We start from the raw sequence: 15,239 nt of genomic DNA on the forward strand, positions 1-15,239 counted from the left end.
CATTAATATATTTAGAGTAAGAACTCTACATTTCACAGCATTATAAATCATAAGAAATGTTATCTCTAGAATTGACAGTTTACTCTATATTCACTTCCAATATAGATACAACCCAAAAATATCATACCGCCAAGATAAAAGGTTATTAAATGTGCCAACAGGAACATAGAAAGCAGGCATCTTATACTTAAGCATTCTGCTCTATCAGACCACTTAGCGGTACTGCAAAGAGTGACTTAAGCTTTGCATCTTATGCCAAAGGACCATCACTACCACCAGTACATCTAGATTGCTCATGAACTTTTTACTATCAGTCACAAAACCCACCACCAAAGAGAGCAGCAACAGCATGAAACTCCTTTTATCTAAAAAACCTATCTTAATCATCTCATACTAACAACATCCAGTATTAAAAGAAATTATCCTAAGACTTTCATGTATCCTAAGAATTTCCCATGCCTGCTTAAACCTTCATGCTAATGTAACCAAGAGAATAACCATTAGTTACCGTAGACAAAAAAAAAAAAAAATTTTTTTAAATCAAGACAGATGCTTACTATCTTAAACACATGGTCCAGAATTTACTAAAAACTTATTTGCTTAATGACTAGCACCAAACAGCAAATTGCTACCATACTTACCAACTTTGGGATTATATAAGCTACTATAAATAGAATAATAATCACCATCTATTCCAGTGGTTCTCAACCTTTCTAATGCCGATGGTCTCAGGCTCTACAGCGACCCACAGGTTGAGAACTGCTAGCAGGGTCGCCTAAGACCATCGGAAAACACAGATATTTACATTACGATTCATAACAGTAGCAAAATTACAGTTATGAAGTAGCAACGAAAATAATTTTATGGTTGGGAGTCACCACATGAGGAACTGTATTAAAGGGTCGCGGCATTAGAAAAGTTGAGAACCACTGATCTATTCAATGTTTACCATGTTTCATGTATGAACTAATTATAAACATTACTTTACATAACACTCAGAAACACTGTCAAACTAGGCCCATTTTACAGATGAAGACTCAGAGAATTTGACCTCTGCCCAAGGACACAGCCAAGAAGCAATCAAATCCAAGTTTGGCAGGCTCTCAAGCCCATGATCTTTCCACTGCATCACAATGATTTTCCATCCTTCTAGTTTGGGTTCTGCTTGCAAATCTACATTAAATAGGAGATAAGGAAAGGGCCATTTCATAATTCACAATATGGCTATATTGTAGATGTCAGGCAACTTAAAAAGATCTTTTAAACATTATAACAAAAAAAAAGACGATACAGTAGGACAAATTTCGCCTTATCTGAAGGTGACAGCACCACTTAACACAGAGGAGATACATCTACCATTAAGAGTATCAAGGCCGGCCAGTTTGACTCAGTGGTTGAGCATCAGCCTATGAACCAGAAGGTCACGGTTAGGACACATGCCCAGTCAAGACACATGCCCGGGTTGAGGGCTCAATCCTCAGTGTGGGGTGTGCAGGAGGCAGCCAATCAATGGTTCTCTCTCATCATTGATGTTTCTATCTCTCTTCCCCTTCCTCTCAGAAAGCAATAAATATATATATATTTTTTAAAAAACACACATATCAAGTCACAGCTTAAGAAAATTTAAGGTTCTGGCCTGGTAACTCAGTTGGTTAGAGTGTTGTCCCAATATGTGGGTTCCATCCCCGGTCAGACCATATACAAGAAAGAAACCAATGAATGCATAAAATAAGTGGAACAAATCGATATCTGTGTCTGTTTCTCTCTGTAAAACTATAAAATAATTTTTACTTTAAAATTTTGTTTCCTCTAGAAGTGAACTTCCAGTCAGGTCAGCACATTAAAGAAATCTCTTGAATTAGTTACAAATCAGAAACTTATCTTGTTGTTCTAGGTTCATATTTTCTTCTGGCACAAGTGGACATATTCAAAAGTAGACAAATTCAATGTAATCCAGATATCCCAGAGCGTCCAACCCTCAAATGTCCACGCAAGCAGGTGGTTCCAGTTCGACACTGGTAAATCAAATTCACAGAAAATTCTCCAATATCGATTTGGTGATTTAACTGAGGTTCAATTCTTTGCTTTGGCTCTGTCCACCTATTGTTATTGTTATTAAGTTATAATATAACAAAACAAATAAGCAGAGACAAATATCCCAGAATCTGCAAATTAGAGGCTCACTGAGATAAAATTGAAGAATTTTAAAGTAAGAAGTAAACCCTTTCCTGAATAGACAAGGAAAGAAGCCCTTAAAGGTAAAACTGGCCCTTGCCAGTTTGGCTCAATGGATAGAGTGTTGGCCTGCGGACAGAAGGGTCAGGTTTGATTCCAGTCAAGGGCACATGCCTGGGTTGTGGACTCAGTCCCTAGTGGGGGGCGTGCAGAAGGCAGCCCATCAATGATTCTCTCACATTGATGTTTCTCTCTCTCCCTCTCCTTTCCTCTCTGAAATCAATAAAAAATATTTTTTTTTTGAAATGGTAAAACTGACTAGAGCCAGTACTACCTAATGGTTAAAAGCACTAACCACTGTTGCCAGATAAATCTTAGTGCCTTAAATCTGCCACTTAGCAGCTGTGTAACCTTCGGCATGTAACTTAACCTCTTTGAGCCTCAGTTTTCTCAAATGCAAGATAGGAATAATCCCAACAGTGTTGCTATAAAGATTACTTTCAGCCATGTTTAAACTAGTAAGTGGCATGAAGCAATTCATTAGTTACTATTATTTTATAATCAAATAAAGTCTGGGGAAGCTGGAACATTAACCCAGTTTAGAAGTCCCATTCATGTTCTTCCAAGATTATCAAATAGTCTGCTATTCCAAATTTGGCCTCTCATTGCAAAGCCCGATCATCTGTGAACATCTAGAGGCCTTCAAACTGCTGGTTCCGAATGTGACAGTTCAAACATAAAGGATAGCAAGGGTTTTGCCCAAGGCTATGTTATAAACTAGTCAGCAACCTTACCTAACGGGATTTCAATTCACCATAAGAATTGGCCTAGGTAACCTTTACAGTGCCTGCTCTAAAACATTCTAGTTCAATAAGCTTCCTAAATAAAACCAAGTTCTCATAGTTTGACAATTCACTTCACTTAGAAAATTTTCCTTGATAGGAAAAATAGCAAACAAAAAAATTACAGACATGATCACAAAGATGACTCTGGAATTTAGGGTTTTGGTTTTGTTTCTAAATCCTTTCCCATAAAAGGATAAAACTATACTATTATTGGATAACTGCAGTCTATATTCTCAGCCCTGAAGGTGATTCTTCAGATCTCTAGGCCATCATTTAGCTGCTCATCACCTCTCCACGTACTAAAATGTTAGAATACTTACCTTTATCTCAAAAGTGACAAATTAGCATATTAAAACACCAAGTAGTTACGAGCCCAAAGGAATACTTCCAAGAGAGTGAACATAAGGGTTAACCCTGAAACATTCCAGACCAATTTGGAGTGATGGTAATTTCTTCATGAACCCAAGAACCTCGAACACCATGTGTTCTGAGATCTGCACACATTTTGGAGAGTGGCTATTAAAATCATGGGTTTAAACAAGTTGCTATTTCCTGCTTAGCATATGAAAACAATGTCGGATGTGGGGACTAATTTCCCAAGAAATATAAAGCCAACCGTTTGCTGGAGGAAAAAAATTAATTTCTTCTCACAAGCTGTCATTTAAATGTCTTCATTTTTTCCCCCTTGTTAGAAAGAAAAAAACTTGTTATAGCCCAACTGTTTTTGCTGTTGTCACTAAAGAGAATATGCTAGAATAGTCCAACTTTTGGTGATCCAAAGAACAGTTCTCGGATTCCTATCAAACACTTGAGAAACAACTCGATATAGTGACCTCAAAAAATTAGTTTGCATTTGAACAAATAAGTTTTGATCCAATAAATGGTCATATTCTTCTGGATTAGCAAGAAATATTTCACTGATCTCTGTTCTTCCATACAGAGCTCAAGGCTCATCCAGTGATAGCATCCCCAAAAGTGAAAAAGCATAATTTTCTGGGAGAAGGATTTCCATACTAATATCAAGAAATGAGTTATCGGCGACTATAGTGGCATCTACAGGATACTTACGAATTTGTGTGCAGATATTCAAAGGTTAGCTGGGCTCGATTCAGACTGCTGTAATTTGTGAAAGCCATGATTGCAGTGAGGTTCGGGCCTTTACCTGCTAACTGGGAAATACAACCTTACAATGGAATAGGTTTTCCAGGATTCTTTTCCAGAAAAGTTTGGTAAGTCTGTGCTCCTTAAACAAGTCTGCTGCGAAACTATCTAAAATATAATCAGAGATGTCTAAAACTACAATTGATTTCTCCTTGGAGTATTTTTTTTAATCTTCTCAGACTATGACGTAAAATTTTGAATAGAACCGTCCTACATCTGTCGTCTTGGGAGCTTTCACGTTAGGTTGCGAGACAGTTCAGTGAGTCGAAATGTGGATAACCTTGAAGTAGATGGTACTGGAGTTGGCGGTTTTATGACTGCTCCATCTTCGTTTGCTTCGAGCCCTTTCTTGTTCTTCTAGGGAACTTACCACTCCGGAAATGTACCAACTTCTGTTATAAAACCGGACAATCACCCATGTCTTCGCCACCAATGATCCCAGGATCCTTAAAGAGGCCCCAGACTGGTGAGCATGGTTCGGGTTTATTATGGCGATAGTTCGGCTTCACGAACTCCCAACCGAAATCTCTCTTAACCGCTGAGGGCGGGTTCCTGCGTTCAGAGCCCCACCCCGATCTCCGAAGTGTAGCGCGTCAAATTACCTCACAATGACCCACTAGCATTACCTCACAATGAGCCCGCCCAAGTCACCTCAGACGGGCACGCCCCTCCCCCCACTCTCCTCAGACTGTGGCCTCGGCCTCTCCGGCCCTTCCCGGGCCTCTCCTCAGAGAGGAGTGGGGCCCAGCTTTCAGAGCCCGGATCAAGGGCAATGGCAAGCGCACACCCCGACGGGGCGTTGCCCAGCGCTCGCGGCTGCCTTTGTCCCTCCCCACGGAATTGGAACCCGACAACCGCAGCTTGCTCTTGGAACCATGTGCTGCCGCCGCGTCCGCCGCCACCGCCGCCGCCGCCGCCGCCCAGACACGAGCCTTCCGAGCGCCGCGCAGAATGAGATGATGACCGGACTCAGCACCACGAAATTCGGCTCTCAGGGTTGCCTCACAGGCGCCTCTGCGGCCACCACTGCCACCGCTTTGTCTCCGCCTATGCACACGGACCGGGCTCCCTCGCACACTCCCCGACGCCCCGAACCCCCGAGGTCTCCGCGGCGCGTTCAGCCAATCACAGAGCCGCAGCTCCTCCCGCCCCCGCCCTAAAACGACGCGTCCTGATTGGTAGCCAATGTGCGCCCACGTGACCGGATCTTGTTAGCTGGGCCCGCCCCTGTCACGTGAGAGAGAGAGCGCCTCTCTTCCTGCTTTCGTGACCCTCTCCGCCATTTAAAGAAACAGTACCGGGGGCGGGCCGAGCGACGCAGCCGGGACGGTAGCTGCGGTGCGGACCGGAGGAGCCATCTTGTCTCGTCGCCGGGGAGTCAGGCCCCTAACTCGAAGAAGCCCTGGCGCGCCCTCCCCCCCTCCCCGGTCTGGTAGGGCGAAGGAGCGGGCGCGCGGTCGATCGAGCGATCGGTTGGCGGCTCTTTCTCCTGCTCTGGCATCCAGCTCTTGGGGCGCAGGCCCGGCCGCCGCGGCGCGCGCCCGGTGGCCGTTGGCGCTCGCGCCGAGTCTTTCTTCTCGTACGCAGAACTCGGGCGGCGGCCTATGCGTTTGCGATTCGACGAGGAGTCGTCCGGGTGGTTGGTGGTGGCGGGCAGCTGCTCCGCCCCGCTCCCGGGGAGGCGGCGGCGGGACTTGGCGCGGCCGGGGAAGCGGGGGCGGCCGGGGCCGGCCTGGAGGCCTGGCGCCACCCTTCGGGGCCTACAAGGACCCAGTTGGAGGGACAGGAAGGTGCTGGGGGATGGTTGGTGGTGGGCTTCCTACTTTGCCTTTTCCTCCTTATGCCGCCTTAGTGAGAGGCGGGAGCTCTGGCGGCGACTCCGGGCTGGGAAACAGGCTCCGGAGTCGGAAGAGCTGGGTTTGCTTCCGGGCCTAGCCACCAGCTGGCCGAGTGACCTTAGGCAAGTCCCTCTGTAATCTGCGCCTCAGTTTCCTCCTCTGTCGATGTTTGTGGGATTAAAAGCGCTTTGTAAACTATAAAGCGTCAGTGTACATAAGGGATCGTTATTATTTGTAAAATTTTCTTGATTTTTAAGAAAACAGCAGTTTCCCAACCCATCGATCTTGAACCTAGGAACCTTGGATTGGAGTTGGATATTCCCAAACTCCCCGAAATTGTATGCAGAAAGTAGTGGGAATGTGCATTTTAGGGGAGTGAGGATCCATCGCCAACGACTTTTCAAAGGGAAATGTCACCCCCCTCCCCCAAGAGTTAACCACAATTTCTCAATGCCACAGGGAGGAAACTGAGGCCTAGATGTCATTTGAGATCCTCCACAACCAATTTGAAGCCCCTGTTTGAATCCCTGGGATATGTGAGCTTTTCTGTGCATAATGGATATTGGGGTAACAACACTCCACTGCTTGGCTTTTTTCCTGAGTCCTTTCCTTTCCCCATGGGGTGCCTGAAGGGTGGCTAATGCATATGGTACAGTGGCATCCAGTATAAAGCAGCTGAAACTAGGAGTGGATGTGTTCTCTAGTATCAAGAAGCCTATTTAATCTTTGGCCCATTCACTTCGTTGCTGCTTATACTGGTGCCTACCTTTCTGACTCTTTCATTCACCATTTTCCACGACCATGTTTGCCATCTGTTACTTGCTCCTATTTTATACCCCTAGTCTATGTGGTTGGTAGTGAGCAGGCTTGTTTTTAAATGGTGCTGCCACGTCTAGCTAATTAATGGTGCAGGTGGATTTTTCGAAAGCTGGCTAACTGGAACAGACTGATCCAGGCATGGAATTCCTGAAGATGTTGGGGGGTTATTTTTATTAATTGAAGGTTAACATTTTCTGAAAAATTGAGTTCGAACCTGTGCTGAACCTCAGAATCAGTAGGTTTGGAAGTTTTTCCAAGCTTAACTTTTTTCCTGGACTGCTTTGTATTCTCTTTGCTTGCAAGTGTGTTGCTAAGGTGGCCAAAATGCCTGTTTTTTGCTTCTTTGTTAATTGTCAGCTGCTTTTATCTAATTCCAGGCTATTACCCAGCAAACACTATAGAAATGTTTGAACAGTTGGATTTCAAACATTTTTGTTCTGTGGAGTGGTACAACTCTAAACAAACGAACACACACGTTTAAGTGTATTTTGTCTGGTTAGGTGTTACCCGGTTCTGCTATTGCATACAAATGTCTGGAAAAAAATCAATTGACTGTTTCCTTTATCTAAAGGGCAGAGACAAATGATCTCACTTCCAGAGAAATAACTTATTTGGGGGGGAATGTGTTGGTCTTTTGTAATAAAACCTGGATGTACTGCAAAAGAATCTTAATTAAGATTGTGGTGAGAAGATGCTTTTCTCAGCAGAAAAGAGGGACACAAACATCTGGAACTCAAAAGCTTGAAATTCTGTGACAAAACACGAGATGTCCAGGATAGTGGGTTGAAAGGGTTTCACTACAGTGTTTCGCACTAGCTGGAGCAGATGTCTTTCAGTCGCCACGGCGTGGACTCCAGATTTGCAAGACCTGGGACCTGGATGCGTTTATGAGGATGTGACAGGAACTCTGGAGCTGGATAGTTTTAATTTGGGGGCTGTTGACCTCGCTTTCAGAAGAGAGATGACGACGACTAAGCAAGCAGTGCCACTGGCGCTCTTACTGGGAGTTTGAAGACCTGAGTTTCTGCCAGACCTCAGTGCAAACTCTGATGACACTGCATCCAAAGTGAACTACGGTACTTGCCATTTTCCCGAATGACTCGTTCTTGACCATCTGCACTTTTGTTCATACTCTCTTCTCTACCCTGAAATGTCTTCCTCTGGTCCTTCACCTGCCAAAACGCTGCCTTTTTCTCCATCTCTTGTATCCTTGTATCTGATGCGCTGTAAAGTACTTATTTGCATGCTTTTTTTATTTGCTTTCTTGCAGATAGCAAGCCCCTTGGAAAAAAGTCTTCGAATCTTTGCCCACACATACTACCACATATGATGAAGCTTTTAATAGGAAAGAGGAATTTAGAGAGCAGGCTATCCCAGAATAAGTATTCAGTAAGTGTTTGCTTAATCATTGTGTGGTAACCTGGTTACTCTTGATTAGGAAAACGATCACTAGTTATGGGCCATGTTTCTTCCTTTGTTTCATGTTATTAAATTCTGAATTTAAAAAGATTTCAGGATCCTTCAAACAGAGAGAAATTGATATATTGCATAGGGCATTACATTACAGAAGGATGCATGCATTAGGGCCTTATTACCTAGGTACATTATTCTCTCCCATTCGAAATGTCAGAATGAATAAGACAATTGGGAAAGGGAGAAGGGCAGTATCTCCTTTGCCTTTGTGTTAGTATGTAAACTTCAATTCAATTCTTGTGGTTCCTGTGGAGCCTTTATTTCCCACCAACCACTGCCCAGCAGCCTGAACACAATCAAATTACTCCCCTAAAGTATAAGACTAAGGGCAGTTCCTAAGAAGGTTATTCTCAAGAGTCTGGAAACAATCTTTGCCAGAGAACTCTTTGTTCTTATTACTGATTGTTGATTATAAGGCTCATTTTTTCATTTATCATCTGTGAGCTTCTCAGTCAGCCTTATCAAGAATTAGTACCCATCCGGCAGCTGATGTGCTTACTGCAGAGCTACTCCAGTGTGCAAGTCCTGCGTTTGTAATTCCATGCATTTGTTATCTTACCTGTTTTGTCCCTGGGCTTTCTGACCACCTTCCTTGTGTTGTTCGCTCAGCCTACAGATTTGGTACCTGGATTTCTGTCCATGGTGATTCCTATCACCTAACTACTGAAGAAGATACCATTCCAGTGGACCACTGTGACCCAAGGGACAGTCAACCATCATGATGTGGTCTTCACCTCCACTCCTGACCTTTGCTACCCAGATTGAGCACATCCTTTAGGTGAAGTCAAACTCCTCAAGCCAGATAGCTGAGACTGTTTTCATCACAACAAAGGCTCAGTTTGTCCATGCGTGTGTATTTTGTTTCTTCAGTTAAAGCCTTCAGAGACACGTAATAAATTTGGACCAGGGGATTCTTGGTTTTCAACATTGTCTGAAGAATGGTAACATCTTGAGAACAACATTGGACCACAATCTCAAATGTTTATGAAGTGTTGAGGATCCCATACAGGTCACTGGACACTATTCTTTTTCCACGTCAAATCTGTAGTATCCTACTGAATGAGAAAGCAGATATTCTGACCCATTGGGATTAAAACAAAGGCCTAGTGAAGTCCTCATAGCATCTTCTTTGGGATTATTCAGGAACCAGAACTTTCCACACAAATGTAAGGAATTTTACAAAGGAATCCTTTACCCAGCATCTCACAAAGCTTCAATCAGATTCCAGAAAAGGCCACTTGAGACATCCAGGTAGAACCTATATGGTAATCCCTTATGTTTTTATCGCACTTTACAGTCTCAGAGCACTTTTACATGTGTTAATATCAAAGTCACACACTAGACTATAATCCTGTTTTGCAAATGAGGAAATGGGATTTGAAAGATTATCCAAGGTTATCAAGTGGTAGAGGCCAAACCTTCTGACTCCTGGTCCAGTTCTTTCCTTGGAATTAATTTAGCTTCTACCCACCATGTTAAGACAACTGCAGGTTGGGAACCCCAGTAAAGTGTTCTAGCTTCCTGATCTGGTGCCCTCAACCAGGATGTCATAAATGTAATACCGTGATAGCTGCCCTAGACCAGAATTCCATGGAAACACCCCTAAGGTTTAAGAGCAGACTCTTTATGGTGGTAGATTGTCCAGTCAACAAGACACATGTTCATCTAACAACACTACCCAATATGAAACACAAAGCTGCTATTAGATCTTTTGTCTGTCTTGGGTCTTCACAAAGATGGCCTATTGATTGGGGAATCCCTGTGCATATCATGCCTTTGTTTTATTGTTGTTAAGTCTTAAGATCTTATCGATGGTTCTTTTATCCCCTAACTCTGTGGTCGGCAAACTACGGCTCGCGAGCCACATGTGGCTCTTTGGCCCCTTGAGTGTGGGTCTTCCACAAAATACCACGACCTGGGCGAGTCTATTTTGAAGAAGTGGCGTTAGAAGTTTAAGTTTAAAAATTTGGCTCTCAAAAGAAATTTCAATCATTGTACTATTGATATTTGGCTCTGATGACTAATGAGTTTGCCGACCACTGCCCTAATACTTGTACCATCCATTTCGAGCAGTACTGTTTATGTATGTGTATTTGTATACACAACATATATGTCATACACATAGAGCTTCTGTAGTCCAGTAAGGTGGTAAAAATACTATAAAATGTGTCCCCTCTAATTGATAATGCAGTATAGTGTATTAAAGGATATCATAAGGCTTACAGCAAAAAATAACTATCATTTAGCTGTTTAGTCTGGTATGTTCTAAGTTTAATCAAACACAGAATGTTATCTTGCAGCATTCCTTCCAATGGAATGAGGCAGCTGCTTAAGAGTGGCATAGCCAGTGCTTCTGGAATGCCAACCGATTGCCCTGGAGACCCAGGAATAAACTGCATCTTTGACACACACATCCCTTTTTTCTTATCAATAACAACTTTGAATTAGTATGTTTCCATCATCTGAGAATTTTTTTTTTTAGAATTCTTTTTTTTTACCATTACCTTGATTTTCTGTCAAAGGAACCTCTAGATTTGTGGGAATACTAGGGAGGGGGATGGGGGAAAGTTAATTCATCCAAATTTGGATGGATTCTATGACATACAGTGATAGATTTCTCTGTACCCTATAATTGTGCTCTAAACCTAGTTCAAGGTCATTGCATCTCAGATGGGTGAAAGATTGGGAAGGGAAAAGAGGAAGTGGGTGGAAAAAATGGAGGAGGGATGAGGAGATATTTTCTTAGAATTTCTGAGTTGTGGCCCACTGAGGTCTTAAAGTGATTGAAAAGAAGTCATCTAGCATGGACTTCTTGGAATAATATTTACAAAAAAATGAATGCATTTTGCAGCTATATTCTGACTGCAAAAGCCCCAGTGCTTTAGTCATGTAAAATCTTGTTCTCTCAGAGTCACAAGCCCAATTTCAGGAAATGAGAATTTATAACAGACTTGAATGTTAAATTTCATAATTCTATAATGTGGCCCACCTTAGGGGAAGAATGAATAGGAAAACACCTTGGCTTACCAAAGACTTTGCGTAACAGTTTCTGGTTTCTATGATCTATTTTTTGTATTTCAGCATTTTGTGAACAGCTTATTCTTAGATCATTGGTTTTCCAAAGGCTCTGTGGCCATGAAGCCCTTTGAACGAAAACTATGTGGAAGCCCAAAGTAAAAGTGAAGTTGCTCTGGATGAAGCAGAGTGGGGGTCCTGAAATCTGCCACAAGCATCTTCCTTTATCGCCATGGTGACACCTAAGGAGAGACTTCTTTACAGCACCTAGAATTCTTCAGAACACTTTTTGAAAAACAGTACTCTAGACAACAATATGTTCGACCTGAATGATATTCCAATCTGTACCTCTACCCAACACAGTCCATGTTCAGTTGGTACTGAACATTCTTAGGAATACTATGGACAAACTCAGAAAAGTGCAAGAACTTTGCCTCTAAGTAGTTATATGGGCCAAAAGTATATCAAATGAACCTAAATTAATCATGCGCTACCCCCATATGGACTTACAGTAATTCCTGGGTTTGGGTATAGACAGTAAATCATACGTACTCTACACTGACAAACCCCCTTACCCAACTTCTTTCACAAACACCAGATGCTCCGATGGTACTTGAAATACGTGAATCTGAAGTCTTGATCCTCCTTAGATACCTGAATTGCCAGGTATTGAAGCTGATGCCTCATTGAGGCCATAGTAGACCAACTTGTTCATCGGACCTCCCATCATCAACCATGGTACTCTACTTCCATGTGCAAGGGGTAACCATTAACTATGAAAGCAGAATGCAAATTCTGGCAACATTAAAAGGGTACCTGGTTTTATCATTCATCTTATTCTCAACTACAAGTCACTATGACTCAATCAGTGGCAGTAATACTACTGCTTGGTTTTTACTTTTAACTGCTGTTTCCAGGATAAATGAGCTAATGACATTTAATAAGCTAAAATAATTCCTCCATCATTGGCATATCTGCTTGGCATATTCTGCTCTTATAATTATGAATACTCTGCTCTAACTACATGTAAGACCTAATCCACAGGAGACCATCTTTGAACATCTTTTCTGATGTATGTCATTTAAAATGTGGCCATTGGGAAAGTTTTCTTCTAGCCATTGAGTTTTTCTTTTAAGATGGGTCTTGATGTCTGGTACCATCAACTGTAGATATTAGGGATATTTTGAGGTAGGCACTTGCTGAGAAACTCAAATTGTGTATAATCTTTTGCTGGAAATGTAGACTGACTTGGAAAAAAAAATCTACAAATCCTGCAGCTAAAGATTTTGTCAGTAGATTCAAGCTTCCCGTTGTGCTTCCTAATGTCACAAGACCACAGTCCCTTGTCCTTGTGGATATGTTCATGGAATTTTACCTGTCTCAATACTGTTTGAACACTGATTCAGAGTGGCCGACTTCATTCCTCAGGCATTGAGACAACTTACCTGTTTCTGCAGGAAGGATTCAGTTTGTGAACTTCCAGACCAAATCATGTTAAACAAGTAGACTGAAATCTTATTTACTTCACAGTTGACTTAAGGGCCAGCTGTCCTCAACTACTTCAATGAATGCACTGGTTAAATGTTGGAAATGGTTTCTTTATATCTCTCTTATCCACTAGACTAATTATGAGAACATGACTTAGTCTTCAAATCAATCTAGGCCTAAGCCTGGTTACTCTAGACTGCTTACCATCAACAGATAAAAATAAAATGATGACTATCCTGCTTGTATATACAACTATTTGTAAAAAAGAAATCTACAAACTCACCTTTTTTACTGCCTTCAAAATATCAGCTAGATTTTTCTTCTGTACAGGAAAAGACATTGATCTACACTGCCAGTCATTCCCTTAATTCCTGTCAAACTCAGTCAAAATGAGGGGCTTAAGGTGAGGATGATCATCTTTCAAGAGTCTAATGAACACTGTGTATAAGAATTGATGTTTGAAAAAGCAAAAAAAAAAAACTAAAATTCAAACCTAAGTTCTTAACCTACTATCTCCATGCCTCAGATCTCATCTAAGTCCAGCAGCACCATTCAACCAGTTTGAGACCTTGACTTGTTTTTGATTCCCAGAGATGTGCTGAATTATAGAAGATGGAGATTTTGATAACCAAAGAAAGTAGTGCCAATCTTGATGAACCCTATTATTCCCAGGTGTAGGAATAGACACCTAAACAGAACCTCAAGTCTGGATTGAGAATTTAGCCTTCTGAGCTGAAAATTGTTGTTGGGCAAATGAGCAGGAAAGTGAAAGCTGCTGTACCCGACTGGCTACTTAAGATCTGAAAAGTGTATCCAGAATAAACACTATGGATTAACCCTGGAGTATTCCAGGTAAAAACTAATTCACAGAACTTCAATATTAAACTACGTGTTCTTCCTTATACCCTTGTTACTGGTATAGCTGGCCCTGCTGAAGGTACCCTACTTACCTATTTACCTGACTCGGCCCTTGCCTGCCTTTTTTGACACATTGCTGCAATCAAACTTGCTGTCCTGGAACAGACCACAACTGATCTCAGCCTATCTTATACCCGATTCCACCAAGGAGTTTTGAACTGAAGCAACCTGCACCTCACTCCACCAGGATTTCATGTTCTCAACAGGAAGGACCATGCTGTGTACTTTTTTGACCAGCAGCAGTCCTCTTTTTTAAGTGCAGAGTAAGCCTCAGCCTATATATATTTGATCATTTTCAGCACCTGGAGCTCCTTCTACCAGATCTGAAGGAGTATAGCAGATTAAAAGCACTGTCAATTTCTCTCTTCTGCAGTAATACAGAAGTTGAGTCTGAATCAACAGCACAGAAATGAGAAATGTCCAACTTGGCAAAAGACTTGAACACAAAAGATTTCTAGGAATTTCCATGTACCACTGACTTGAATAGCCTCACAGAACTACTTTCCATTGGGAGACTAGTTGTCTTGCATTATGTCAACTAGATAATTGAGCTCTCAGACTCTTATATTGAAACTCCATTGTATCATCTAGAGTATGTTACTGGACATGATTATTCCATACAAATGGATTATAAGCTTCCTGACCACAGGACATACTCATGATATGTGTGTTTTTCGGAATACTTTTATTACCAAGAAAGAATAATGCCAGCTGTTACAATTCAACTTTATGAGCAGAGATTAAGCTTTTTCAATATCCGATGTTATCATTGATATCAGTTACTTTTAATTGACCAGCATTTATTCCATCTCTTCGTAACAACTCCCTGATGTTTCTTGGAACCGTATCCTCCCTATTTTCAGTCCACAGAGTCCAGACAGTCTGACCTAACCTTAGAGTTCATGTGTGGACGTACTGTAGTTCAGACCTGATCAATCGGCATAGTTCATCTCCTTGATCATAGTGATTGATTCGATTCAGGAATGGTCATGTGATTCAAGTTGATCCAGTGATACTCAACCCTAGGAGTTTACTGAACCGTGGAAGAGGAAAAGCTCAGAAACTCTGTATTTACTGAGGTTGCTTACCTTTGCAGGATGAACAAGCTCAAACCAGCAGGGTCCACCATATAAAATGAGCCAGTCAGAGAATGAAGCCAGTGCAGAGGAAAGCGGAGCCAAATGATGGAGAGACTTGAGTCCTGATGACAATGTTTGTGCTCCTAGATCCATCCGTGCCTGAAGCTAGTATATCCTCTGGATTTTTCAGTTTTGTGAACCAATAAATACCCTTTTGTTTAAGTTACTTTGAGTTTGGTTTCTATTGCTTGAAATTGAGTCCAAATATACTATCTACCAATATTGAAATGACAGGTCCAAGTATTAAGCTACAGGTCATGGTTACAGTGAAGTCACTTTCCAAACTGGAAGTCAGTGAAAAAGGAACTGACAGTGCTTAAGACAGAAGCAAAAAATTACATGATAGGAAAATATAGGAGAAAACCTAA

At 41.9% G+C, this 15,239-nt stretch overlaps 2 protein-coding genes and 1 long non-coding RNA gene across 6 annotated transcripts in view; 2 read left to right on the forward strand and 1 right to left on the reverse strand.

Moving 5' to 3' along the window:
• The window catches only part of MORC2 (MORC family CW-type zinc finger 2), a 37,036-nt gene extending 31,534 nt beyond the window's left edge, over nucleotides 1-5,502 (reverse strand). For 2 of the 4 annotated variants that reach the window (XM_028146734.2, XM_008142423.3), the window contains exon 1: nucleotides 4,089-5,502. In XM_028146734.2, the coding sequence (XP_028002535.2) occupies nucleotides 4,089-4,156 (68 nt within the window). In that variant the 5' untranslated portion in view covers nucleotides 4,157-5,502. The remainder of the gene's footprint in view (nucleotides 1-4,088) is intronic. The other 2 variants (XM_028146733.2, XM_028146732.2) reach the window with 1 other exon arrangement.
• TUG1 (taurine up-regulated 1) lies at nucleotides 5,057-6,141 on the forward strand. The gene is made up of 2 exons (XM_054712857.1): nucleotides 5,057-5,177; nucleotides 5,579-6,141. The coding sequence occupies exons 1-2, from the start codon at nucleotides 5,057-5,059 to the stop codon at nucleotides 6,031-6,033; spliced, it is 576 nt and encodes a 191-aa protein (XP_054568832.1). The 3' UTR covers nucleotides 6,034-6,141.
• A 6-nt stretch (nucleotides 6,142-6,147) lies between these two features.
• Nucleotides 6,148-15,037, forward strand: LOC114231870 (uncharacterized). The gene is made up of 4 exons (XR_003617857.2): nucleotides 6,148-7,914; nucleotides 8,109-8,227; nucleotides 8,921-9,320; nucleotides 11,393-15,037. It is a non-coding gene; the product is annotated as an uncharacterized LOC114231870 (long non-coding RNA).
• Nucleotides 15,038-15,239: the final 202 nt, after the last annotated feature.

Source organism: Eptesicus fuscus, chromosome 23 (assembly GCF_027574615.1).
Source record: "Eptesicus fuscus isolate TK198812 chromosome 23, DD_ASM_mEF_20220401, whole genome shotgun sequence".
NCBI classification, from domain to species: Eukaryota; Metazoa; Chordata; class Mammalia; order Chiroptera; family Vespertilionidae; genus Eptesicus; species Eptesicus fuscus.

Excerpts from the sequence above, each read along its gene's own strand:
- TUG1 (XM_054712857.1), top strand. The coding sequence starts at position 5,057 with ATGTGCTGCCGCCGCGTCCGCCGCCACCGCCGCCGCCGCCGCCGCCCA. Across the intron at positions 5,178-5,578 it reads CACGAAATTCGGCTCTCAGG|AAGCCCTGGCGCGCCCTCCC; the intron begins GTTGCCTCACAG and ends CCTAACTCGAAG.